General features: G+C 45.2%; 1 protein-coding gene across 1 annotated transcript in view; it reads left to right on the top strand.

Moving 5' to 3' along the window:
- Positions 1 to 1,508: 1,508 nt before the first annotated feature.
- SLC29A3 (solute carrier family 29 member 3) overlaps positions 1,509 to 24,994 on the top strand; it is a 54,659-nt gene continuing 31,173 nt past the window's right edge. The window contains exons 1-2 of the mRNA XM_026713535.2: positions 1,509 to 1,666; positions 6,479 to 6,780. Of these exons, the coding sequence (XP_026569320.1) occupies position 1,666; positions 6,479 to 6,780 (303 nt within the window). The 5' untranslated portion in view covers positions 1,509 to 1,665. The remainder of the gene's footprint in view (positions 1,667 to 6,478; positions 6,781 to 24,994) is intronic.

Genomic DNA, 24,994 nt, shown 5'->3' with positions numbered 1-24,994 from the left:
CTGCATAACTGGATAGAAGCATTCCTGTCAAACAGACAACAAATGGTCAAAATTGGGAGTGTCCTATCAAATTCTGTACCTGTCAACAGTGGTGTCTCCAAGGCGGTGTTCTAGGACCAACTCTCTTCATACTCTACATCAGGGGTGTCCAACCTTGGCAACTTTAAGACTTGTGGATTTCAACTCCCAGAATTCCTCAGCCAGCTTGAAGTCCACAAGTCTTAAAGTTGCCAAGGTTGGACACCCCTGCTCTATATAAGTGACCTCTGTGATCATATTAAGAGCAACTGCGTTCTCTTTGCTGACAATGTAAAGCTATTCAACACCACAGACAATACTGCTACCCTTCAAAAAGACCTCCACTATGTATCAAAATGGTCAAACAAATGGCAACTTCAAATCTCAACAAACAAATGCTCTGTCTTACATATTGGCAGAAAAAAATCAGAAAATAAAATAGAGGCTGAATAGTCAAGACCTTGTTGCTGATCCAAACTCTGTCAAGGACCTTGGAGTACTCATCTCAAATGACCTAAGTGCTAGAGCCCACTGTAACTACATAGCCAAAAAGGTTGTTAACCTAATCTTACGTAGCTTTTTCTCTGGTAATATCACACTACTAACTAGAGCATACAGAACATTTGCTAGACCAATACTCGAATACAGCTCATCAGTCTGGAACCCACATTATGTATCTGATGTTAACGGTTGAGAAAATCCAGAAATATTTCACAAGAAGAGTTCTCAACTCCTCTACTCATTGCAGAATACCTTATGCCACCAGACTTGAAATTCTAGACCTAGAAAACTTTGAATTACACCATCTTCGGTCTGATCTAAGTATGGTATATAAAATCATACATTGCAATGACTTACCTGTCAATGAATACTTCAGCTTCAACCATAACAACACAAGAGCAAACAATAGATACAAACTCAAGGTAAACCGCACCAAACTTGATTGCAGGAAATACAACTTCAGCAACAGAGTGGTCAATGTCTGGAATACTCTAGTGTGTGGTTTCTTCCCCAAACCCCAAAAACTTTAACCTTAGACTGTCTACTATTGACCTTACCCCTTTCCTAAGAGGTCTGTAGGGGGCATGCATAAGCGCACCAACGTGCCTACCGTCCCTGACCTATCGTTTCTTTTATTTTTCTTATATGTATCCATTTCATGTATTTATAACTATGTTTATACTTATGCCTGTTATCTTGTAAGAGATTGGCAAACCAAATAAAATAAATAAAATAAAAAATTGATGGCTAGGGAATTCTGGGAGTTGAAGTCCACAAGTCTTAAAGGATGTTTGGAGACACCTCAGCCGCTGCCCCAAGGGAGGTTTCTCCCGGGGCGCCTCTTGGCCTCAACCTTGATTCGAAACCGTCCCGGGACGCCGAGCCTGGAAAAAAAAGCCAAGATTGGTCTCAGCCTTGTGGCATGTGACCCCGCGCTCCGACTAGGCCGCCGAAAGGCCGGCCGGTGTTGCCGCGCGGCTCCGCCCGGCTGCAAAGAGGGAAGCGAGGCCGGGCCGAGGCGGCGTGGAAGGCGGACGGTGGGAGGGGTTTTGCGAGGGCCGGCGCCGGCGTTGGCGTTGCTCGGCCAAAGCCCCGACCGCGAGCCGGACGGATGAGTTTGATGGGGAGACGCCTAGAAGCGGCGAGAGTAAGCTCGCTTTTGCGCGGCCCTGCCGAGGCTTTGTTCGCCTTCGCGCTCGGCTGTCGCTCCTTCTCTTCTTTCTTTCTTTCTTTCTTTCTTTCTTTCTTTCTTTCCATCCTCCTCCGCTTGCGGCGGCTCTTCGCTTTTTTTTTCTACCTTCCTTTGAAGGATCGGGGCTTTTTTTTTTTTTAAACGCGCGTCTTTCTTGCACGTCTGAACTCCGGTTGGCCGGCTCTGTCCCGACAAACGCTGCGAATCCCCGAGTTGTTTTTGTTTTCCTTTTTTTCCTATAGCTAAATCGCTTGGGGAGGCTGTCTCCACGCCGCCCTCCTTTACAGCGGGTAGAAAACCTTTCCTAAGCGAATCCTTTGCCCGCCGATCGTACGGCAAAATAAAGAGAGATTTCCGGGCTGGATGTTCCGAGGTTTCACATTCTGATACTTTGTTCAAACGTGCAAGGAAGTGTGGCCGGCGGGGTGTGTGTGTGTGCGCGCGCGCGCGGGCGGGCCTCGTGCGCGCGCTTAGACCCAAACAACTTTTGAACGGCTTAGCCAAAGCCTTCAGCGCTCAGTCAGCTTGGGAGCGGCTGGCATCTCTGAGGGATGATCTCTTCCAGGGTTCGGCTCCCAGGATACAGCCGTGGGGTTTGGGTTGGCCCAGCCCTTCCCCATAAGGAGGTCCTTAAGGGTGTTGGCTATACGGGGTCGTCCTCGACTTGCAACAGTTTTGTTTATTGACCGGTTTTGAACCTGGGAGGACAACTGAAAGCAGTGGCTCCTGACCGTTTCCGCATCCCCATAATCAGTGGGAGGCTTGACAGCTGGTTCATATTTATGACCGTGTCAGTGTCCCCGGGGGTTGTCATGTGATCCCCTTTTGCGACCTTCTGACAAGCCAAGTCAACGGGGAAGCTTGATTTCACTTAATGATGGCGTCATTAACTTAACAACTGCATGATTCATTTAAGAACTGGGGCAAGAAAAGTGGTAAAAATGGGGCAAAGCTGGCTTCACAAATTTCTCACTTAACCAACGTAAACGTTGGGCTCATTGTGGTCGTAAGTTGAGGATTACCTGTAGCCCCTATTATCCCCACCTCCAAATGGGGGGGGGGGGCTCAGCTAGAGAAAAGGGCTGTAAGAGATAATTATTCTTTTTTTTTCTATTTATTTATTTTCAAAAATAAATAAATATAAAAAATTTATATTTATTTATTTTACACATCTCTATTTACATTGTTAACAGAATTGTGTCATTGATATTACATATATTTACATTTATTTCTATACATTAATCCTTATTCCTATGTTATATCCACTTATACTATCTATCCCATACGGCATAATAATCTGATTCCTCCTTGCCTGTTAGTTCTGTTGTAAGTTTGTCCATCTCGGCACAATCTAATACTGAGATAATTATTAAAATAACTGGGCTGTTGTGATTTAGAGCAGTTTTTCTCAACCTGCACAACTTTAAAATGTGTGAACTTTTAAGTAAAGTTGCCAAGGATGAAAAAAAACAAAACCCGATCAAGAATATTTGAATCCCGAGACATCTATTGGGCTGGAGTCCTTTCTCCTTTTTATGCAGCCTTCTGCAGGTAATCCTCAGTTTACAACCGTTCATTTAGTGGCCATTTGAAGTTACAATGCCACTGGAAAAAGTGACAACTGGTCCTTGAACTTAAAGACTGTTGCAGCATCAAAATTTGGGTGTTTGGCCACTGGCATGTCCAGTATGGATGTGGTGGTGCTGTGGCCCTCCAAAATACATTGTATATAGTCATTTAAGAGCCATGGGTGGCACAGTGGTTAGAATGCAGGATTGCAAACTGACTCTGCCAACTGCCAGCAGTTTGATCCTGACCAGCCCAAGGTTGACTCAGCCTTCCCTCCTTCCAATGTCGGTAAAATGAAGACCCAGATTGTTGGGGGCAAAAGGCCAACTCTGTGAACCGCTTAGAGAAGGCTGTAAAGCACTGTGAAGCGGTATATAAGTCCAAGTGCTATTGCTGTTATGACGGTTACAGCATCCTGGGCTGATGTGATCACCATTTGCAACCTTCCCAGCCAGCTCCCAACACGCAAAGTTTAACTTAATGACCATACGAGTTTTTAACAACTGCATTGATTCGCTTAACAACTGTGGCAGAAAGGTCATAAAGCCAGGCGCAGCTGACTTAACATCCACCTTGCCTAGCAGCATAAGATGTGGCCCAAACTGTGGTCGTAAATCAAGGACTACCTATAATCCCTCCAGAGGGGTATTCATTATACACCAGACTCCTTTGTCCTGCTTTCTTTTAAAACCGAGCAAGTAACAATTTAGAGGTTTCTCCCCAACCCCCAAGTAAATGAATAGCAAACTCAACGCATGCCCTCAAACTCTCTCAATAAAGCCATATGACAAAATAGAGTCAGAAGACAGATTTCTTACTGGTACCAGTAAATCCCAGTGTGCCTGCGGATACTGCCTGAGCACTCATTAGACTGTTCCACTGGAGTTTTTAGATGTGTTTAGATTAGTTAAAATGTTTAGAAAGGGGCAGAGTGCGAGCCCAGAGTACCTTCTATTTCTGATTACAATTATGGGCGCCAAATCAACTATAAGCATCTTGAAACAAAAAATAAAAATGGGATTTCTTTGGCCCATTTTCCCCCCAAAAATGTGAAAAGGGTGCGGAGTTATAAGGAACATCCATACTGGCAGAAGGTCTCCAGTTGAGTCTAAAAAAAAAAATCAAGATCAATACAGAATGATCCGTGTGTGTGTGTGTGTGTGTGTATACATATATATACATACACATACACACACAAACACACGTATGTATGTATGTATGTATGTATGTATGGCATATATATATATATATATATATATATATATATATATATATATATTTGTTTTCTTAAGTTTTCGCGGGTACTTACACATATGGCATTAAGCTTTGTTCAGGTATTTTCCCACGTCATTATAGTTGTGCTTTTAAAGTTGTAGCAACGTTTCGGCAGAATCTCATCTGCCATCATCAGGCTTCTGTATTGTGTTTGTCTGTCTGACTTTAAAAGCACAACTATAATGAGGAAAGTCTGACTCACAGATGAACACTATACAGAAGCCTGATGATGGCAGATGAGATTCTGCCAAAACGTTGCTCCAACTTTGAAAGCACAACTATAATGACGTGGGAAAATACCCGAACGAAGCTGAATACCATATATATTTACATATATACATACATATGCATACACATATATACACACACAAACACACACACACACACATAAGTGTATAAGTGGCACATCAAAATTGTGTCTGGTCACCAAGACCTGTTTTTTTTTCCCCACCACTCCCTAGTCTCCTGATCGCCAGCTTGCCTTCTGCCTTATATACCAACTATAGCAACCATTTTGTGAACAAGCAGTCCAACTGTCCTATTCCAGCCATTTTCTCTTAGTGTCCACTCAGGAAAGTTGATTATGGCAAATTATCTCTGTCTCTATCTCTCTCTGTAGATATAGATATAGTTACAAACACATACACACACACACAGAGCAAAGAAACTGGGAAAAGCTGGTGCTGGATTACAAATTAGTGCACAATGCCTAACAGTTTTTCAGTCCAGTTCCAGGGTCTTCTGGAAATACATCAAGAATGTTTAACCTGTCGCTGCAACACTTAATGATATCTAGATGAGATTTGGCCCAAGGATAGAGTTACCAGTTCTGCACAGCAGAACTATGAATCACCAATAGATGGCAGGAAAGAGTAAATGTTCTGTATCTTTGCTGCCATCTAGCAGTTCTCTGGAGTGTTGCAGTCTGTTTCTGGTAACTTGTTAAGGAGCCTACATCCTTTCATGGAGAAGTTCTCAGGCTCAGTCTCTGGTGTCTTCAGATAGGAACTGGGTAAACTCTCTCCATCCTGAAGGGAGCAAAAGTAATAACTGAGAACGCTGGGCCGAAGAAGCCAATGTCTGACTTGGTACAAAATATTCGATATCAGCTCAAATAATATTTATATTCTTTCCCTAAGGCGGACTAGTGTTTCCATTGTCATGTTTCATAAGAGGAGAACTGAATTAAGATTGCAGGAGCTAGAAGAAATCCCCATTGTACCTTTCTATCAATCAATTAGTTTGTTACAGTCTTAGACCAGAGACCAGAACAAATAAAAATGCTCAGTAAGTATACAATTAAACATTCTAGTATAAAATAATAAATAGCAATATAAAATCTATAATAAAATCCAACCTGTCAATTATGCATGGACTAACTGTACTAAAATTACAGTCCATAAACTGTGAGGCCCATTGTAGGTTCAGTGCTAAAAGGGAACAGACTAAGCAGTGCAAAGCGTTTGCCACATTTGTCATATAACATGATATGGTGGAGAAGACACGTCTTTGCGACGAATCCCCAGTGCTGCTGTGCAGAATCTGCCACCTGAGCTGTAGTTATGGACTGTTCATCCTTAAGCAGCCACTGGAGATAGGTAGTATCGGAACGGCCAGGATAGCTAGCAGTTATTGGCAGAATGTGTTTTTTTTCCCCCTAATCTCTGTGTAAAAGGAACATCTCTAATGAGTATGTGGCCCACAGTTTCCACTTCTCCTGAGCTGCAGGAACAGAGCCTTTCCGTCTTTCTATCTGAACGAAAGCTCTAACTTAATTTGTAGCTTTTTGTTGGTGCAAAGAATCGAACCATGCAATAATTCTGATGGTGACGGCTTGCCTTAGTCATTCTAAAAGTCATTGGGTAACGACGTTTTTGGTGATTAATGTATTATCATAATGATATTTATTTTCTTCCTGAAAAGTGTCTCTTGATTTGGAAGACAGCGAACATGACTTCCAGACCAGCACAAGCTCTTTGTACAAGTCAAAGAATCCGACGATCCAAGTAGAGAAACCACTCCGTGAGGAACCGGGGGCGAACCAGTATGTTTTCGGCAAGCCCAAAGACCATTGGAATGCTACCTATATTATTTTCTTCCTCCTTGGGACCAACTCTCTCTTACCCTTAAACTTTATCATCACTGCAAAGCATTACTGGATGTACAAGCTCCAGAACTGCTCAGAAAACATTTCTCCCGAAGACCAGGGATCCTCCGATATCCGTGTAAGTACGACATTTTGGTGATTTAATTTTGCTCACATAAAATCAGGTCACAGACAGCACCTTCTAAGACTAACAAGTTTGATTAAAAGGCATGAAATTTTATTAAATTTGTTGATCTGAAAATGTGCTACTGGACTCCTCTTGATTTGTGATTGCTGTAGACGAATCAATTTCTCCTATAGGGTATAGAAAGAAATCATTGACTGGCCTCAGGTGGGTTGTCAAAGATATATGTGATTCCTGTCACTAAATAATTGGGTGTTTTCATTTGGAGAAATGTAAAAGAAGGATGATAAAGCAGGTCAGGTCAGGTGATGGTCTTCTGATTTTTTGGGAAAGACAACTTCCACACCTCTTTCTTAACAACCACACTCGTGGGACTGATGAGAGGTGATGTCCAATGTGGTTCGTAAATAGCAGAGTTCCTACTCCTATGCCGTCTGTATTATTAGAATTTATAGAAAATATACATTGGGTGGAGAAATTGAGAGAGGACAGGTTTTTCTTCCCAGTCTCTGGATTTTTCTTCCACCATGGGAAATAGAATTTGGAATTAGGTGGATTCTTTGTTTTATGCAGTGAAATCGACTTGCAGAAGATTCTAGATCTAGATCAGATTCTAGATTGGGCATCCAACCTTGGAAACTTTAAGGCCCGTGGACTTCAATTCCTAGAATTCCCCAGCTAGCTAGCTGAGGAATTCTGGGAGCTGAAGTCCACAAGTCTTAAAGTTGTCAAGGTTGAACACCCTTGGTCTAGATACATGAAAAATTGGCCTTGTCACACACAACTTTTTCCACATGATCCTTCATGTTCTCTCCCTCTCTCTCCCTCCCTCCCTCTCTCTCTTTCCCTCTCTCCCCCTCTCTTCCCCTACTCTGTGTGTGTATGTAGTTTCCTGCAAAAGAAAGTTGAGGCAAAAAGCACATTTCTATTCCAGTATTGTAAAAGGGAGAAATTTTTCAGTATCAGTAATGCCTTTTCAAGACTGGGAATTTTTTCAACGATTTGATTTAAACATCTAAATTAATTCCCCCAAATTGGCACCTGCAAAACATGTTTAAAAGCCTGTAGCATAATGTTCAGACACCCTTTTGTTGTTGTTGTTTCTATCTAGGATGCAAAGATGGGGATATAAAGCTCCGTTTTTTTTTCTACATTAATCCAAATCCTGACCCCCTCAAGCTACAGCTTTGTTTTAACTATGTGTTTGTCTAGTCTCATCGGCTGCACTAGGTTTATAGGTAGCCCTTGACTTACAACCATTCGTGTAGTGATCATTTGAAGTTACAACAGTGCTGAAAAAAAGTGACATGACTGTTTTTCACACTTGTAACCATTGCAGCATCCTCACGGTCACGTGATAAAAATTCAGTCCAGAGGTGGTGTTCAGCAGGTTCTGACCAGTCCTGGAGAACTGATAGCAGAAATTTTGAGTAGTTCGGAGAACCGGCAAATCCCATCTCAGACTGACCCTGCCTCCATCTATTCTCTGCCTCCCGAGTCCCAGCTGATAGGCTGGGTCTTCTTTTGTTGCAATAACAGAGGGATACAATCAAGATCAAGTGAGGTACTAATACCACTCTATAAACCCTTAGTAAGACCACACCTAGAGTACTGCATCCAGTTTTGGTCACCACATTATAAAAACGATGTTGAGACTCTAGAAAAAGTACAGAGAAGAGCAACCAGGATGATTTGGGGACTGGAGACTAAAACATACAATGAACGATTATAGGAACTGGGCTTGGCCAGTCTAGGGAAGAGAAGGACCAGGGGAGACATGATAGCGGTCTTCCAATATTTGAGGGGCTGCCACAGAGAGGAGGAGGGGGTCAAGCTATTTTCCAAAGTACCTAAAGGCCAGACAAGGAATAATGGATGGAAACTGAGCAAGGAGAGATTTAATCTGGAAACAAGGAGAAACTTTCTGACAGTGAGAACAATCAACCAATGGAACAGAAGTTGCCTTCAGAAGTTGTGGAAGCGCCATCACTTGAGACTTTCAAGAAGAGATTGGACTCCCATTTGTCAAAAATGGTGTAGGGTCTCCGCTTGGGCAGGGGGTTTGGATTAGATGATCTATAAGATCCCTTCCAACTCTGATTATCTGTTATCTGTTTCCCTGTGCAGGAGAACGGAGCTGGAAAGCAGGTTAGTGGGGTGAGGAGGGAATGGAGATTTTGCAGTATCCTTCCCCTGCTATGCCAGGAACTGACTTATATTTATGACGGTTGCAGTGTCCTGGGATCACGAGGTCCCCTTTTGCAACCTTCTGACAAACAATGTCAATGGGGAGGTCGGATTCACTTAACAACCATGTTACTAATTTGAGAACCGCAGTGACTCTCTTAACAACTGTGGCAAGAAAAGTTGTAAAGGGAGCGAAACTCACTTAACAAATGTCTCAATTAACAACAGAAATGTTGGGCTCAATTGAGTGGTTGTAAGTCGAGGGTTACCTGTATTGCTGACACTTAAGGGTTACTTTTAATGAAAAGAGCATGAAGCAAATTTGAGGTCTACCTTTTATAGTGAAAGGGTCTCACTGCTCATCCCAACTCCTGAAAGATTTTGCTGATGTTTAGAAGAGGTTAGGGTGTGTGTGTGTGTGTGTGTGTGTGTGTGTGTGTGTGTATACAAAGAGAGAGAGTTGGTTGAATGCTATTGCTTTACAAATAAATACATCCTTTGGCTTTTTAAAATGTCTGCATAAGCATTTGAAATTCCTTCGCTGCCTGGCATAGGAGTTCTAATTCATAGAGAAGAAATCAATATATGAGAGGGTACAAATTGCCAGCCTTGAGATAAAAGAGTTTCTGAGCCTGATAAATGTTTATAGCTTTTGCAGTTGCCCTGACCGTCGTCTGTTAAGCTCACAGACTTAAAAAGAGACTTTGGTATAATATATGGACCGTGACAATTTTCCAGCTACATAATTGTAACTGCTATTTAAATCAGGGGCTCCAATCGAATAAGAGAGCAATGCAGACCACAGGTTTGGATCTGACGTGCAAAGATGGAGACAGAATTCTCATGGTCGGTTTGGGGGATGCAGTTTTAGTCATCCCGTGTAGGCCTCATGGCCATGACAAGTTCAAGAAGCAGATTTGGGAGGTTTGAATCACTATCAGGCATACAAGGTTGACCTGGGCCCAGTATTTATTTGCCTTGCAGCTCGGCTGAATAGCAGAATTAGAGAAGAGGCAGCGTAGATGCCTTTGGAAATGGTAGGCGTGCGTTTTACACTGAGATATCAACTTTTCTAGCCAAGCAGAAAGTCAAATCATAGTTCCCATATATCTTCTGGTTATTTGGAATATAACAAGCACTGGTTATTTGGAATATATACTATATTCAACTCCAGTCTTAATCGGAGCTCCAGTATTGAAGGAGGATATGTTAGCCCCTTGGCATTGTTCTAGACTAGATTCCCACTTCCAACAGCTATGAGATTCTCAACAGAAGCTTCAGTAAGAAGGTGAATTTGATGCAGAAAATAGGGAGGAAGTGAAGAACTACAGGTGTCTACTTCTAGCTATTCTGTTCCAATACAAATCAAAATTCCCAGAGGCTGACTGGCTACATTTAAAAATGCAGACTCAAGATCCTGGAAGATACAATAGTACTAAGTCTAGAGCAGAGGTGTCAAACACAAAGCCTGAGGGACAGATCCAGCCCGCAACGTGGTTGGATCTAGCCCACAAGGCCGTCCTGGAAAATGTAAGGGGACGCCGCATCGCTTTGTCACAGTTTACAATGTGAAGAGGAAACATCGAGCCAGTGTGGCTTTGGGCGAGTCTACCCACAAGAGGAAACATGCCAGCAGTTTGGGGAGTGGAGTCAAGCTGGCCAGGCCCACCCAGTCAACCACACACACACACACACACACACACACACACACACACACGGTCAAACCACAGCCCTAATTCGGCCCTCGATGAAATTGAGTTTGACACGCCTTGTCTAGAGCAAGGACGCCCAACCCGTGAATTTTGAATGGTACCGGTGAGTACCAGCAAAGCGATCTGAGCATGCACAAAACTTTGTTTGCACATGTGCAGGATTAGACTGCGCACACAAAACCATCCCCTCCCCCCACCTCTGCCACCGCCGCTGGTCCATGGAATCAATAAGATTGGAGGCCGTTGGTCTAGAAGACTCTTCATGTGTAACTTTTTGTTCCTGCAAAGAAGAGCAAGTGGGTGAGATCTCTGCCTTCCTAAAAGTTTAAACGTTTTGCCAGCTTTCTGCTTTTATTGATGAAGCAGTCAGTTTAATCACATGCCTCTCTTCCTCAATTTTCTTAACAGTTACCTAATTTTCAGACTGAGAAACGTCTGCCTTCTGCATACAGGCAATCCTCCACTTAGGACCACAATTGAGCCTGTCTCATTGCTAAGTGAGACAGTTGTTAAGTGAGTTTTGCCCTGGGGTAAGATTCTACCGGTTTGGACTGGTTCCATAGAACCGGTTGGTATGATTCTGCGCAGTTCGGAGAACTGGCAAATCGCGCCCATAGCTGTACCCGCCCCTCTCCGCCTGCCCCCCCTCCTCTCCCAGTCACTCCTTATCACACATGCGCGACACTGCGTACACGCCCGACATTGCTGACTGTGTTCTTCCCCGCCCAGTCACTCCTTAAAGTATTTCTTCCCCCCCCCCCAATGATCAGCTGTTCTGATGATCAGCTGTGCTGGGATCCCCCTCGCTGTCTTACTGCTTCACCCAGGAGGCTTCCCTGAGGCCCAGGAGACAAAAGGAGGGGGCAAAAGGGGGTCGTACCCCCCCACACACTCCGTTTTTTGCCTTCCCGAGCCCCAGGGAATCATTCTGGGAGTAAAAATGCTGCCCCCAGAACGCTTCCCTAAGGCCCAGGCGGCAAAGAAAAATGGGAAGGTTGCTGAAAAAGAAGCCACACCCACCCGGTCACATGATCACACCCGCCTAGCCACACCCACAGGGCCAGTGGTTAAAAAATTTGAATCCCACCCCGGTTTTGCCCCATTTTAAGGCCTTTTTTGCCACAGTTGTTAAAGTGAAATAGCTGCAGTTGTTAAGCTCGTCCCACGGTTGCAAAGTGAATCTGGCTTCCCCATTGACTTTCTTTGTCCGAAGGTCGCGAAAGGGGGCTCTCATGACCCCAGGAAGCCATCATAAATGTGAACCAGTTGCTAAGCGTCCAAATGTTGACGACATGATCATAAGGATGTTGCAACCATATAAGGATATCGTAAAAACTATCATGTCATTTTTTTTCTGTGCTGTTGCAACTTTGATCACTAAATGAATGGCTGTGAATCAAGGACTAAATATATTGGCAAACAAACACTGTTTTCTACTCTCTTGCCAGAGATGAAACTTCTCTGGTTATTTTTAAGAACGTTTCTTTCTATCCGATAGGCCAGAGGTCTCCAAACTTGGCAACTTGAAGACTTGTGGACTTCAACTCCCAGAATTCTCTAGCCAGCTATGAATTCTGGGAGTTGAAGTCCACAAGTCTTCAAGTTTCCAAGTTTGGGGACCCCTGCTCTAGGCTGTGTGATGACCTGGGGCGTGGCACAAAAGCAACAAAGTCACAAAAATAGGTAAAGTCCTTTTCATACCTCCAACTTGGCCCCCAATGTCCAGTTAACATCACTGGAGGAAAAACGCTCCCAAGAACAGTTTTTAAAGGGAGGAAATTCAGCCTGAACCCAAAGTACATATAAATAAAAACCAACACAAACCACGTTGCAGCAATTAACAAGACAGGGCAGGATAAGGAATTGCAGACTTCAAAAGATACTGAAACACAAACGTTGGGAGAACCCAGATAAGACTTGACAAACAAAATTCACGCTTTGCTTCCAGCAAGGTGCTGTGCTCAAATGCCCTTTTTAAATCCTGTTTTCCCAGCTGCGGGTAATGAAGCGAATCCGGGGCCTTTTCTCCCCCATAACTAGTGGTGGGATTCAGCCAGTTCTCACCAGTTCGGGAGAACCAGTTGTTAAATTTTCTGAGCAGTTTGGTGAACTGGTTGTTGGAAGGAATCATTAGGGCAGAGAACCGGTTGTTAAATTATTTGAATCCCACCAGTGCCCATAACACACGGAACTCACGGACCCACACTCACACTCCCTGTCAGCTGCTCAACCTCCCCCTCGGAATAAGATTCCAACAGGGGCACGACAGGTTGATCGAAGCAATACTAAAAAGACTTTAGCAAGAATGCATGCCTTTGAAATTGTAAGAGAGCAATTTAAAAACTTTCCCAATTACACCTTGAAGGCTTTCCTACAATGAAAGATTTCCCCCAATTTCCAGAAGTTAGGCTCAGCCACAGGAAAAAAAAGGCCCTCTTCTTAGTTCTAGCTGGAATTATCTCAACTCTAGCTTCTTCCAATTGTGATCCAGACCTGCAGGCAAGTTGATCCTCAACAGCAGGAGCCTTCAAGTATCAGCTGGTTCTGTTTCTAAACGGTGTAGGGTTTTAAAGTCAACTGCAGTTATGGAGTAATGTCCTTCCTGTTAATTGCCTTGGAGCCAGCCTTTTCATCCAATTTTTAGTTCTGGAGACTGTATTGAGGTGTTGTGTATCTAGCCACTGCCCTGCTACTCCTTGGTAGTCTTTTTATGTTCTAAACACACAGGGTTATTCTGGTGCTGCTTTTTTGCTGAGATTTCTTTGCAGTGCTGTGTAGTAGTCCACCCCAGACAACGTGTACCTAAAGCATAAGTCTCCCTGACGAATCTGAGTTGTTTAGGCTTGGCATAGCAGCCTAAGCAGAATAAAGATATTCTTGGGCAGGGGTCTTCAAACTTGACAGCTTTAAGACTTGTGGGCTTCAACTTCCATAATTCCTCCTCCAGTCATGTTAGCTCGGGAATTCTGGGAGTTGAAGTCCACAAGTCTTAAACTTGCCAAACCCCTTGCTCTTGGGGTTTAGTAAAATCTGGGCCTTCAAGCTTAAAAAAATAAACCTGTTTTCTCAAGAGGAGTGCTACTATTCAACATAGCTGAACTCCGATTCCCAAGTCAATTCTGTTGGTCAAACAAATCTTTTCAGAAGTTAACTGACTACCTCTACGAGATGTAGCTAACAGATCTCTGTTAAATGTTTAAAGACCTCTATCACCTGCTTGGAATGAGATGCAAAAGAAAAGAGAAAGTACAGCTTTGTCTATTTATTATTGACAGAAGGCTCCAGGGGATTTGTGTAACTATTAAATAGCATTGGAGGAATAGCGTAGAACCGTATGAAATGCTATAAGCTAGCAGCCAGAAGGTCAATAGAAGAGTCTCAGTGTTGACTGATTCTTTGTCATTATTATGGTTCCTCTCATCGCCGAAGATGTTCAGACTGGATTTGGCATTTTTGTCCACCTATCCAATCCTTCCCGAGAACCCGGGATAGGCAGATGTGGTTGTTTCATGTGTTAAAGTTATCATGGCAGAATGTAAGCTGTTCCGAGTAAAGTTGCCTTTGCAATTGACGGATGGTGAATTTGTCAAAGCCAATGGTGTTCAGGTGGTGCTCCCACAGTTTTGGGATTGTACCCAAGCCACCTATTACTATTGGTACCACCCTTGTTTGCCTTTACCACAGTTGGTCTGTTTCTATTTGCATTTTGTTATCTTCTTCAGCTCCTTCTCTTCTCTTCTGCTGTCTCCAGATAATGCCATTTCCATTATCCAGAATTTTTTGTTTTTATGGACAGTTGTTAAATCTGTTGTTATTTGGCAGGTTCCTGTTTGCTTGAAGTCTAAAATTCCAATTTAGCTTCTTCATTTACTACTTCTTTCTCTGAGAACGTGTATAAACAAGTGCAAGGGAGAATATGAAAAAAGAGCAAAATAATACAATACAAATAAATAAACCAGGGATTTAAAACGTCATGGAACTCATAACTTTCCAAAGTATCCTTTTTTATGAATAATTAGATATTAAATCATAATGGTCAACACAATATCAATCCATATTATTAAAAATCTATGCATTCCAGGTTTCTCACCTCTTACATCATTATTAAATGTTTATTTTTATTAAGAAGGCGGTACTAAGAAATTTGTTCAGTATGGAGGTAAGAATTCAGATTGCAAGATTTAATTACTAATAAGGCAGAGATAAAATCCTTTGGCATACCTAACTTCACAATGGTCCAAATTACCTGACTGAGTTCAGTATCTTTAGATACTGTACGTAGCTTAGGTTAAAAAAAATAAAACTACAAAAGCAAAGAGAAATACTGGGAGAGCTGATTAAACTAAATCTGGACATAACTGAGCACTAGCTTTTGAGCTGGACTGAAGGACTGAAGCTCCCATGCACCTCCAAGTACAGACCTGTATGTGCTACTTCAAGGGTCTTCAAACTTGGCAAGTTTAAGACTTGTGGACTTCAACTCCCAGAATTCCTGAGCTAACATGACTGGAGGAGGAATTATGGGAGTTGAAGTCCACAAGTCTTGAAGCTGTCAAGTTTGAAGACCCCTGTGCTAGTGTCTTTCCCGGAGGGCTTAGTGGTAGGCATTTTCAAAAGACACTTACTATATTCAGTTGCCCTATCTTTGTGTGTAGCTGGACCACACAAAGCATTCGAAAGGAGTTTATTCACAGTGCACGCTAGCACAAGCAAACTTTCCTTGAAATGTTAAAGCTACCATGTTTGTTTCATGGCATGGCTCCTATGATGAGTCTCCAATTGGTTGCATATGTTTGTACACACACATACAATACTAGTCTGCTGGTAAAAGAATAGTGTGTGGACACAGCTCGGTCGAGATCTGGAGCCAATTGTGAGATTTCCATAGGATATGGCTGTTTTATTGTTTTCAGGAAGGGCACTTCACTCCTGACAACAAGCTTTGTGTCCCAAGCCCCACTTCTCAATGCTTTGCACAAGTTTAATATGAAGTAACGGCTCCTTTTCTTCAGAAATGCATGCTTCCTGTATGTGCTGCTGAGTTTGTAAAGTAGCGGCTGCAGCTCTCAAGGAAAACCAATTTTTGCAAGGGCTATCAAATTCTATCAGAGGCTTACTAGCCTATCTGACAGATTGCAAAAGAGTCTAGGGAGGATTAAAGTAAAGTTTGGACAGCATAGCTTAAGCAGTGAGGATTGGCTGTTGGAGTGCGGTACTGAGAAAAGCATAAACAAATAAATTAATCTGGATCTTGAGAAGAGCTCCCCAGAGGACACAGAGGATATTTAGGACCTTAAATTCCAAAAAGTAGGAAGCCTATCTCTGTTTGCTTTCTGATTGAAATGTCCCTTGGAAATATTAGCTGGTTGCGCATGTGTGTAGGCTTAGACATCAAAGCATTAAAATGGGTATGAAAAGAAAGTAACGTTCATCAATACTACCCCCTGAAGATGTATGGATGAATGGGTCTCAAAATATACAGTGAACAGTCAAGAGAGTGCCTGATGTTTACTGTAAGGCTGTTTTGCTGAATGAAATGGGGCGTTGGTTCTTACCTGATACGCTTCTTTTCGTAGAGCTGTTGAGAGTGTCCAGGTTGGGAGGAGCTCCAGTCTCGGCTCTTCCAGGCTGAGCTTGAAATTGAGGAACGCCCCCTCAACGTCACGTGGTCCTCGGGCGCTCCCCAGGTTTTTGCACAGACGAGAAGGAAAGTCCTGTTCTCATCACACTCAGGAAAAAAATATATTAGATTGCTCGGTCGAACAGCCAGGTTTCCCACCAGACGGCCTACGGGTGGGGCTGGACACTCTCAACAGCTCTACGAAAAGAAGCGTATCAGGTAAGAACCAACGCCCCTTTTCCATAGAGCTGTCTCGAGTGTCCAGGTTGGGACATACCAAAGCTTGGCTAGTCCTGCGGGTGGGGCCCCGTCTGGTATAGAATCTCTCCTGGAACCCTGATGACCCGCTGGAAGGCATGCCCAACAGGAGAAAACCCCTGGATATTGGAATGTCTCAACAAGGGGCCTAAAGAGGAGGCGGAGCTATCCGGGAGGCAGTCCCGCCAAAGAGGCCAACAGGTGTGCGCTGGGAAGATCGACCCGTGCGGGGAATTCCCCTGGGAGAACTCTGGGACAGAGAGAAGGAGGGGAGGCGCAGAGATCTGTGTGAGGCCCGGGAGCGCAAGAAGGGACCCCGGCTAACATTGAATGGGGGTAGATGTGTTGCCGACCAGTTGCCCAGGGCAGGGTGAGGAGGACAAGAGTGCTCCTGGGGTAGGAGCCTGTTGCAAGCAGGGGTTAAAGGTCGGAGTAGAGATAGGCCTTCTCGCACTCCTTCCTCTTTTTTTTTTTTTTTTAAAGACAAGCGCCTGAGGGCGACTGCATTATCGAGAACGACGGAACGAGCCTCTCCCGGATCCCCGGGAGGGCTTCCTGGAAGGATTACCTCCGGACCCATCCGGCTCCGCTCGGTAGGGAGATCTATAGGGAGAGGATCGGTAGTATCTGGCAAAGGAGGAGGAATGAGAAGAACCCTGGCGAGGAGAGGGGGAGCCTCTGAAGTCGGACCTCCTAGAGAGGGAAGGGAGGTACTTGCGCTTGTTCCGGGTCTCGGCCAGGAATGGGTCGAGAACCGGTCCAAATAACTTCCCCCAGAGATGGGGGCTGTTGCTAGCTTAGTCTTGTTTTTAACGTCCGCTTGCCAGTGGCGGAGCCAGAGTAGACGGCGGGCGGTAACCTGGGACGAAATGGCCCTGGTGGAGAACTTTGCCGCCTGGAAGGTGGCGTCTGCCAAACTCGGCCGCGGCCAGGATCTTGGCAATGTCCTGGTGCGCCCTGAGATTGGCTGTGGGGACATGTTGCTTGAGCTGCTGGAGCCACTTGATGGAAGACCTGGTGAAAACGACGCGGCAGTGGAAGCCCTGACTGCCCAAGCGTCAGAGAGGTGAGCGGCACAGGGCCAGTTCAGCTCGCTTGTCCTCGGGCTGGAGAGCATCGAGTGAGTCGCTGGGAGTAGAGCGGGAAACCAGGCCTACCACGGGCTCGTCCACGGGAGGGGATCGAGCAAGGTGGAGAACTGCGGTTCCAGGTTAAAAACCGCTTGTCCTGGGCGTTGGGGGAGGGGGCCCCGAGGAGGCCAGCTGCCTAGAAACCATGTCTGAGAATATGGGCGGGACAGGGATCACCTCAGTTTCCGCCACGGGCTGAGAGAAGAGAGAGTCGGGAGGAACCCCTGCCGCCGCTGGGTTGGGTGGGGAGGGGGTTCAGGCCCGAGGTGGTCCTGGCTTTGAACAGGAGGGACCTAAATAGGTGCGGTTTAAAGAGCCCTAGAAACGCGGGCTGACCTGGAGGGAGGCCTCGTCCTCCCGACATGTCCCCTTCTAGGGGACCTGTTCCCGAAAAGAGTTCACTGCCTATGAGGGACCTCATGTCAAGGTCCTGCTCGTCCCCAAAGAGGGAAGGGTCCCCGGGTTCTTGGGCCTCCATTCCCTCCAACTCCAAAGGTAAGGTTAAGTCCTCTTGGGGAGTTGCCTGACCATGCGAGGCCGCTGATCCTAGGGCCTCGGGGGCCGGGCCGAGGAGCCAGGCCGGCCAGCTGCTGCATCTGTTGCGCTACCCTTTGCCGGATGGCCAGCTCCATAGCCTGCATTAGGTTTTCGGGTATTTCCGCCATGGGGAGAGACTCCTCCGGGTGCAGTTCTACAGCAGTGGTGGGCAAGGTGACCTCAGGGGCCTGTCCAGGCTGTGGGGGAGAAGCAGAAGCAGGAGGGGAGGGGAGAGGAGGATGGGTGGAGGTTGATGGAACGGAAGGGTCCCGGGCACAGAGCTTGACTCCTGAGAGCGTCTGTCAATTTCCCTTTCGAGGGCCCTGTGTCGCCTGAGGGCATCCCTTTGGGAAGCTTTGGATGGTTCCTGTGCCTGTTTGCGCAGATGGTGGGATTTGGCCTTGGCCTTCAGAGAAGTGCCACGAGAGGGATTGTCGTCTGCCATCTGGAGAGGAGAGAAAAAAGGAAAAAAAATTTTTTGGTTAATGCGAGGCGGTTAACGGGTCTGGGTACAGCCTAAGCAGAGGCTGGAACTCCCAGTGCTCGTGTTGCACCCCCTTTTTTGTCAAGGCCACAGAATTGTTCTGTAACGTGTTGGGAAGTAGGGCCTAGCCCGGGGCCAATCAGCCAGAATAAACGCCAAGCTGTCCCTGCCGGGCGAACCGGGAAGGGACATGGCAAGCAACTAACTCCTTAGTTGGGGGATACTTAGGCAGGATTGCAAGGTATTTGAGCAGTCCCAGGATCTGCCCAGGAGTCAGGGAAACAATGCGGCCTACTGGTAGGCCTCTGAAAAAAAGAAAACCAATGACCCTGGGGCCGCAGGCAGAAGAGAATAGTGTAAGCTGAAACCAGGTCTGGATGCGGCCTACGGGAGGCCGGGAATCCCAACGCACGTTCCACGCCCCCCTTTTAGTCAAAAAAATTTTTTCTGTTTAAAATAGAGGTTTGGTACGAACCAGGGCCTAGCCCAGAGACCAATCAGCCAGAAAGGTGAACGCCAGGCAGCTACCCCTGCCGGACGGACCGGGGAAGGGGTGGGGGGGGGGCAGAGCTGCTACTTCGCCTGCTGGGGAAAAAGGCTGCAGGGCCAACAGACCCTATTTCTGCAGGAGGCCTTTGGTAGAATGAAAGACAGGCTGAGACGAGGGAATCCCAGGCTGCCTAATAGTCAGTTAAGGCTGCGGCCTGTAAAAGGCCTCTAGTAATGGCGGACGGCCATGCGGCCACTCCCAAGATGGAGGCCATTCCAGGGCACACCCAAGATGGCGGCCGTTCCAGGGCACACCCAAGATGGCGGCCGGTCCAGGACACACCCAAGATGGCGGCCGTTCCAGGGCACACCCAAGATGGCGGCCGTTCCAGGGCACACCCAAGATGGCGGCCGTTCCAGGACACACCCAAGATGGCGGCCGTTCCAGGGCACACCCAAGATGGCGGACGCCACAGGGGGCCCGAGATGGAGGCCGCAAGTAACGGAGGCAGCCCCAGCGGCGGTAAACTCCCAGGGAAGATTAGAGCCTTTGGGAGAACCAGGGAAGCGTACCCTGGGCTAGAAGGCGTTCGCGGGGGGGGAACGGCGGGTAAGGCGAGGAGAGGCAGGCAGAAACGAAGCGGCCTCGCGCGGAGCGATTAGGCGGCAAACGAAGCGGGGGGGGGGGAGCGCTCGAAGCGCTCGTTTTCTCCCCTTAAAGAAACGGCTCGGATATTAAAAACACTCCCTGGGGAGTTCAAACCTGAGTTCCTGCGCTGCCTGCCGGTGATCCACGTGAAAAGCGATGAGAGAAGAGGCCTAGAATGCTGAACGACCGGAGCAAGGGAAAAACAGCCTGTTAGCCACGAGGCTGAGCAAAAAACTGGGGAGCGCCCGAGGACCACGTGACGTTGAGGGGGCGTTCCTCAATTTCAAGCTCAGCCTGGAAGAGCCGAGACTGGAGCTCCTCCCAACCTGGACACTCGAGACAGCTCTATGGAAAAAAGAATAGGAGGGACTTCCTGTATGTGGACCCTTCTTCACCACTAAGTGACTTCAAAGCAATAAGTTGTATGGGCAATGGGTTGCCCGCTGTTTACAGAATCCTCAAAGATAGGTGGTAAATATGGCACAATGCTATGGATATTTTTTAAAAAAATAATAATAATAATTTCCTAGTTTGGGTGAAAGTACTGCAGAATGCCTATAGATTAAAAAAATGTTCTCTGAACTATGGTGGCTCCCAAAATTTGGGGCAGGGACTGAGGGAGGGAGGGAGGGAGAACAAATGTGGAAAAGAAAAAGAGAAAGCATTGCTGGTCCTTTTTCTAGGAGTGGTGTGGTAGCCTAGAGATGGAGCTCTCGCCTCGCAATCAAGAGGCTGTGAGTTTGATCCTAGGTAGAGGCAGGTATTTCTCTCACTGAGAATGTATCTGCTGAACTACATTCCACATTGGCAACAGGAAAAGCGTCCGACCATTAAAACACTCTGCTAGCTCCATTCAGTTGTCCAGATTTTGGGGTCGTTAAATGAAGATGATGGCTGCTGGTCCTTTTTCTAAATTCAAGCAAAATACAACTGCTTATAATCATTCCTAAGAATAACATGCTGGTCTGAATTAACCAAGAGATCCTGATTTTGCCTCTAAAGTAAATGCAAATAGATTACTATTACTACTCTTCTAATAAGATGTTATCATCTCGTTCCCAATGCTGAAGGAGCATAGAAGAAGTGGAAAATGTTCAACCAATGGTACCGCTTGCCTTCAGAAATTGTGGGAGCTTCATCACCAGAAGCTTTCAAGAAGAGACTGGACTGCCATTTGTCAGAAATGGTGTAGGGCAGTGGTGGCTAACCTTTTTGGACTCCTGTGCCAAAAATTTCACGCGCGCTTGCATGCCAGGACCCAGAAGGCAATGCGCACCCCCTGCGCATGCACGTGCAATCTCCCCCCCAGCCCCCTTACCTGCACTGCACCTCCCAGCTGATTTTTGGCCTCCCAGAAACTTGAGGAAAGCCTCTGCAGCCTTTGCAGGCCGAAAAATGGGTCAGTTTCATCACTTCTGATATTTCCGGAAATACAGGAAGTGATGAAACAGGTCTATTTTTCAGCCTGCAAAGGTTGCAGAGGCTTTCCTCAAGCCTCTGGGAGGCCAAAAAAGGCCTCAAACGGGCCAAAAATCAGCTGGGAGGTATGCGCATGCACAGTGAGGTAAGTTTGCCTGGGCCTTGCATGCCGGCACAAATGGCTCTGCACGCCACCTGTGGCATGCGTGCCATATATAACGCCATCATGGGTGTAGGGTCTCCTGCTTGGGCAAGGGGGTTGGACTAGAAGGTTCCTTCCAACTCTGTTAATGTAATCTATTCTCCTTGCTTCTTCCGTTCACCTTCACCTGGCACATGGAGAGGACAAATCCTATTTCTTTCCACATCCTTCCTAGCCAGAACATACAGTTTTGTGCAAAAAGATTTTTCTGGCAAAAATCTGGTGTAATCTGAATCTGTATGTCTTGCTACTTGAAAGCTCAGAACCAAATACCTGTGTATTTCACAGGCTTTCCACAAATTAGTTATTCCTGGAGAATTCAAGAGAAGGGAGTGACTTAAGGAAATCAGATATCAGCTTCTAATAAGTTAATATTGTGCATTTTGCTTTTGGGTTCGGTTGCCCACATCCTGTTTCTTTGCCAAGGTAGGTATATAAAAACAGAGTCCAGATGTGGTCTAGAACTCTATAGGTGCCAATTATGGCCTCTCTTTTCCAAGGTGCAACCTTATTTGGAACGTCGCAAGCTGCCTATAGTATTTTATGGCTTTTTCCAATGCCCTGGCAGGTGTGAAGAGGCAGCCTATTGCAGCCATGAGCCTCTGGTCTTGGCATACAGAATTAGGAAGATGTCACTTCTCAATTCATGGTCTAGACATTCTACTTTGAAAAGCCACCTGAGAACACTTGGTAGGCGAGTGTGGGGTGTAGCTTTTTTTCCCCCTAATTTTTACTTCTTTTCTTTTCCCCCTTTGGATTTTTAAACTGTTAGTGAGGAAGTAAATAACTTATAGTAAACATTAAGACATCTATTATAGCAGGCGACTATAACATGTTGCAGTCTATTTTTTTCTTTCATTCTTTAGCTCGTCTACTCCAGCTTGATTGTATGGTTGGATGCTCCTATTGTATTCATTTTTCAAACTGTGACATGGTAAAATTAACTAACTTGACTTGCAGTTCTACTGAAAACCCATGTTTTCCTACTTAGACGAATAATGCTGTGCTTGGGGGGGTTGGGGAAACCCCATACATTTCAGGTAAATTGTGAGGAAAAACGAGTAATATATGTTTTTGTTTAATGTGTGGTTTCTGTGCCTCAATGGAAATGATTTGTAGTTACCTCCTTCTGGGATATTTTTTCCCAATTTCCCAATTTATGAGGCTATAAATACTAAAAACCAGGTATTACTAAAATGGCTGTTAAATTAAATACCACCATAGAGTTGATAGCTACACCCAACCAGCAAGCAGAGCTAGAGAGGCAAGAGAGAAGTTCCCTTAAGATGGGCTCCAGAACAAGACTCTGTTCCCGATGTCAGACCTCCAGATTGGCTCCTGCCACATTATCCTGGGACATGCATATTCGCCTTCATTCCAGAGCTAGGCATAGTTAGAATCTGATGAGTCTAGGTTTTCCTGGGAAATCTGAGCCGCAGCAGCGCAGTGGTTAGAGTGCAGTATTACAGGCTACTTCTGATGCCTGCCGGCTGCCTGCAATTTGGCAATTCAAATCTCACCAGGCTTAAGGTTGACTCAGCCTTCTATCCTTCTGAGGTGGGTAAAATGAGGACTCAAATTGTTGGGGACAATATGCTAACTCTGCAAACCACTTAGAAAAGGCTGTAAAGCACTATGAAGTGGTATATATGTCTAAGTGTTATTGTTATTATGGAAGGCAACAGCAGCAGTATAATTGCCAGAAAAAATAGCATCAAGCGAGCCTCTACCTTAGATAGGATGTGTGGCAGATAGAGGTTAGATTAGCTTTATTGATTAGCCTATAGGCCATATCAAAATACAAAGTTCAAACAGGTATTATTAATAAAATCTTATAAAAACCATTTAAAATAAGAATAGGGTAAAATACAATAATTATGGGATAAAATACTATAATTTAGTGCATAAAATATGTAAAATAGAATGAAATAACATAAAATTATATTTCCGTATCACCCCTACAATCTATCCCAGTCAGGCCCACATATGTCAGTCGCAGACCATTTTAGTCAATGGTTGAGATATAAAATACTGAAAGCACTTTGCCAAAACTCTGAGTAGAGAGCATAGCTGTCATGCACATGAGTTCGGAGTTAATAAACTCGAGATACGGGTGATTATAATTTACGTAAAAGCATCCAGCATGAGGAGAGATCTGAGGATGGACTCCCTAGCTCCTTATTCCTATGTTGATGAGATGCATGGAGATAACTCATTTCCCACAGCGGTGGAACATATGCATAAACGACTAAGTGACTATTTCCAGCGGTGACTTCGTTCTGTAAACTCAGTGAGAGACATTCCTGCTAGCAAAAGCAAGAAATGATTATAGATCTTCTCCACAAGTGCCATCACTGTATTTTGGTGGTTCTCTTGACACATGGTTCTTTTGCACTGGTGGCTATCATGGGGGCAGTTTTGCTTCTGAACACTAGTTCAGTAGACTTGCTGAATGGCGTGCGGCTCCCGCTTCTCATTTAGCAGAGGAGTGATGTTCAGCTTGAAACAGAACGTCAGTAAGAAATGATATGTGCCAACTTGGTGCAGTGCTGTTTATTCAGGATAACAGCTCAGACACTGAATTATAACCACCACTGGAAATGAATCACGGTAAAGCAGCCCAGAGGTGTAATAGAAGAACAGCAGTGCACCAACTCACAGGCATTGTGATTATATTGGTGGTAGTGCAGCTTTGCCTTTAGTAAATTGCCTAGGAGCCACTGGAAAATACAGTCTCTTATAGGACAGGGGTCTCCAACCGTGGCAATTTTAAGACTTCCTGGCTGAGGAACTCTGGGAGTTGAAGTCTGCAAGTCTTAAAGTTGCCAAGGTTGAAGACCCCTGTCCTATAGGAAAGTGAGATGGATCTCTTTAGTCCATCTTCTGATGGAACTCTCAGCGGTTGTGCTAGCTGGAAGAAAGGCATTCGGTTCTTTCAAACAAGACTAGAAATGCAGAATATATACATATATCACACTGATCTAGCAAGTCTCTATTTCTACATTTGGGACGTTAAAAATTAGAAGCCTTTGTTTCCATGTTAATTGCTACCCTTTTTCTTCAGTCGACATGGAAATGAGGCTGCTAGCCTTGTGGAAATTTAATGACGTCTTCTTCCTAGCTAATAATATTTGTTGCCTTGTTGATATGGCTTATTGAAGGTCGTTCCATACAACCACTTTGAGGTCACTCCATCGATTTGGTATGGTGTATTGTGCAGACAGATATGATAAGCAGATGTGGAAATATACGTAAGTGCCCGTTAGATCTTCTACTGGTCGGGACACTAGGCTAAAACCAGGAGGTTGTGAGTTGTAGTCCAGCCTTAGGCATGAAAGCTACCTGCTGGGTGACTTCGAGCCAGCCCAGCCCATCTCACATGGTGGCTTTTATTGTGTGGAAAATAGGGGCAGGAAGGAATATTATGCATGTTTGCCGTGAGTTATTTATAAAAATAATAAAAAAATAAAACAGTGAAGGTACTTAGTTATCGAATATATGGTAGCAACTCCTTCAGTATC

This window comes from Pseudonaja textilis, chromosome 4 (genome assembly GCF_049901715.1).
Source record: "Pseudonaja textilis isolate UNSWEBS1 chromosome 4, rPseTex1.2, whole genome shotgun sequence".
In the NCBI taxonomy this organism is placed as follows: domain Eukaryota; kingdom Metazoa; phylum Chordata; class Lepidosauria; order Squamata; family Elapidae; genus Pseudonaja; species Pseudonaja textilis.
Note: the sequence above shows the minus strand (reverse complement) of the source record. Positions and strands in the feature narration are given on the sequence as shown.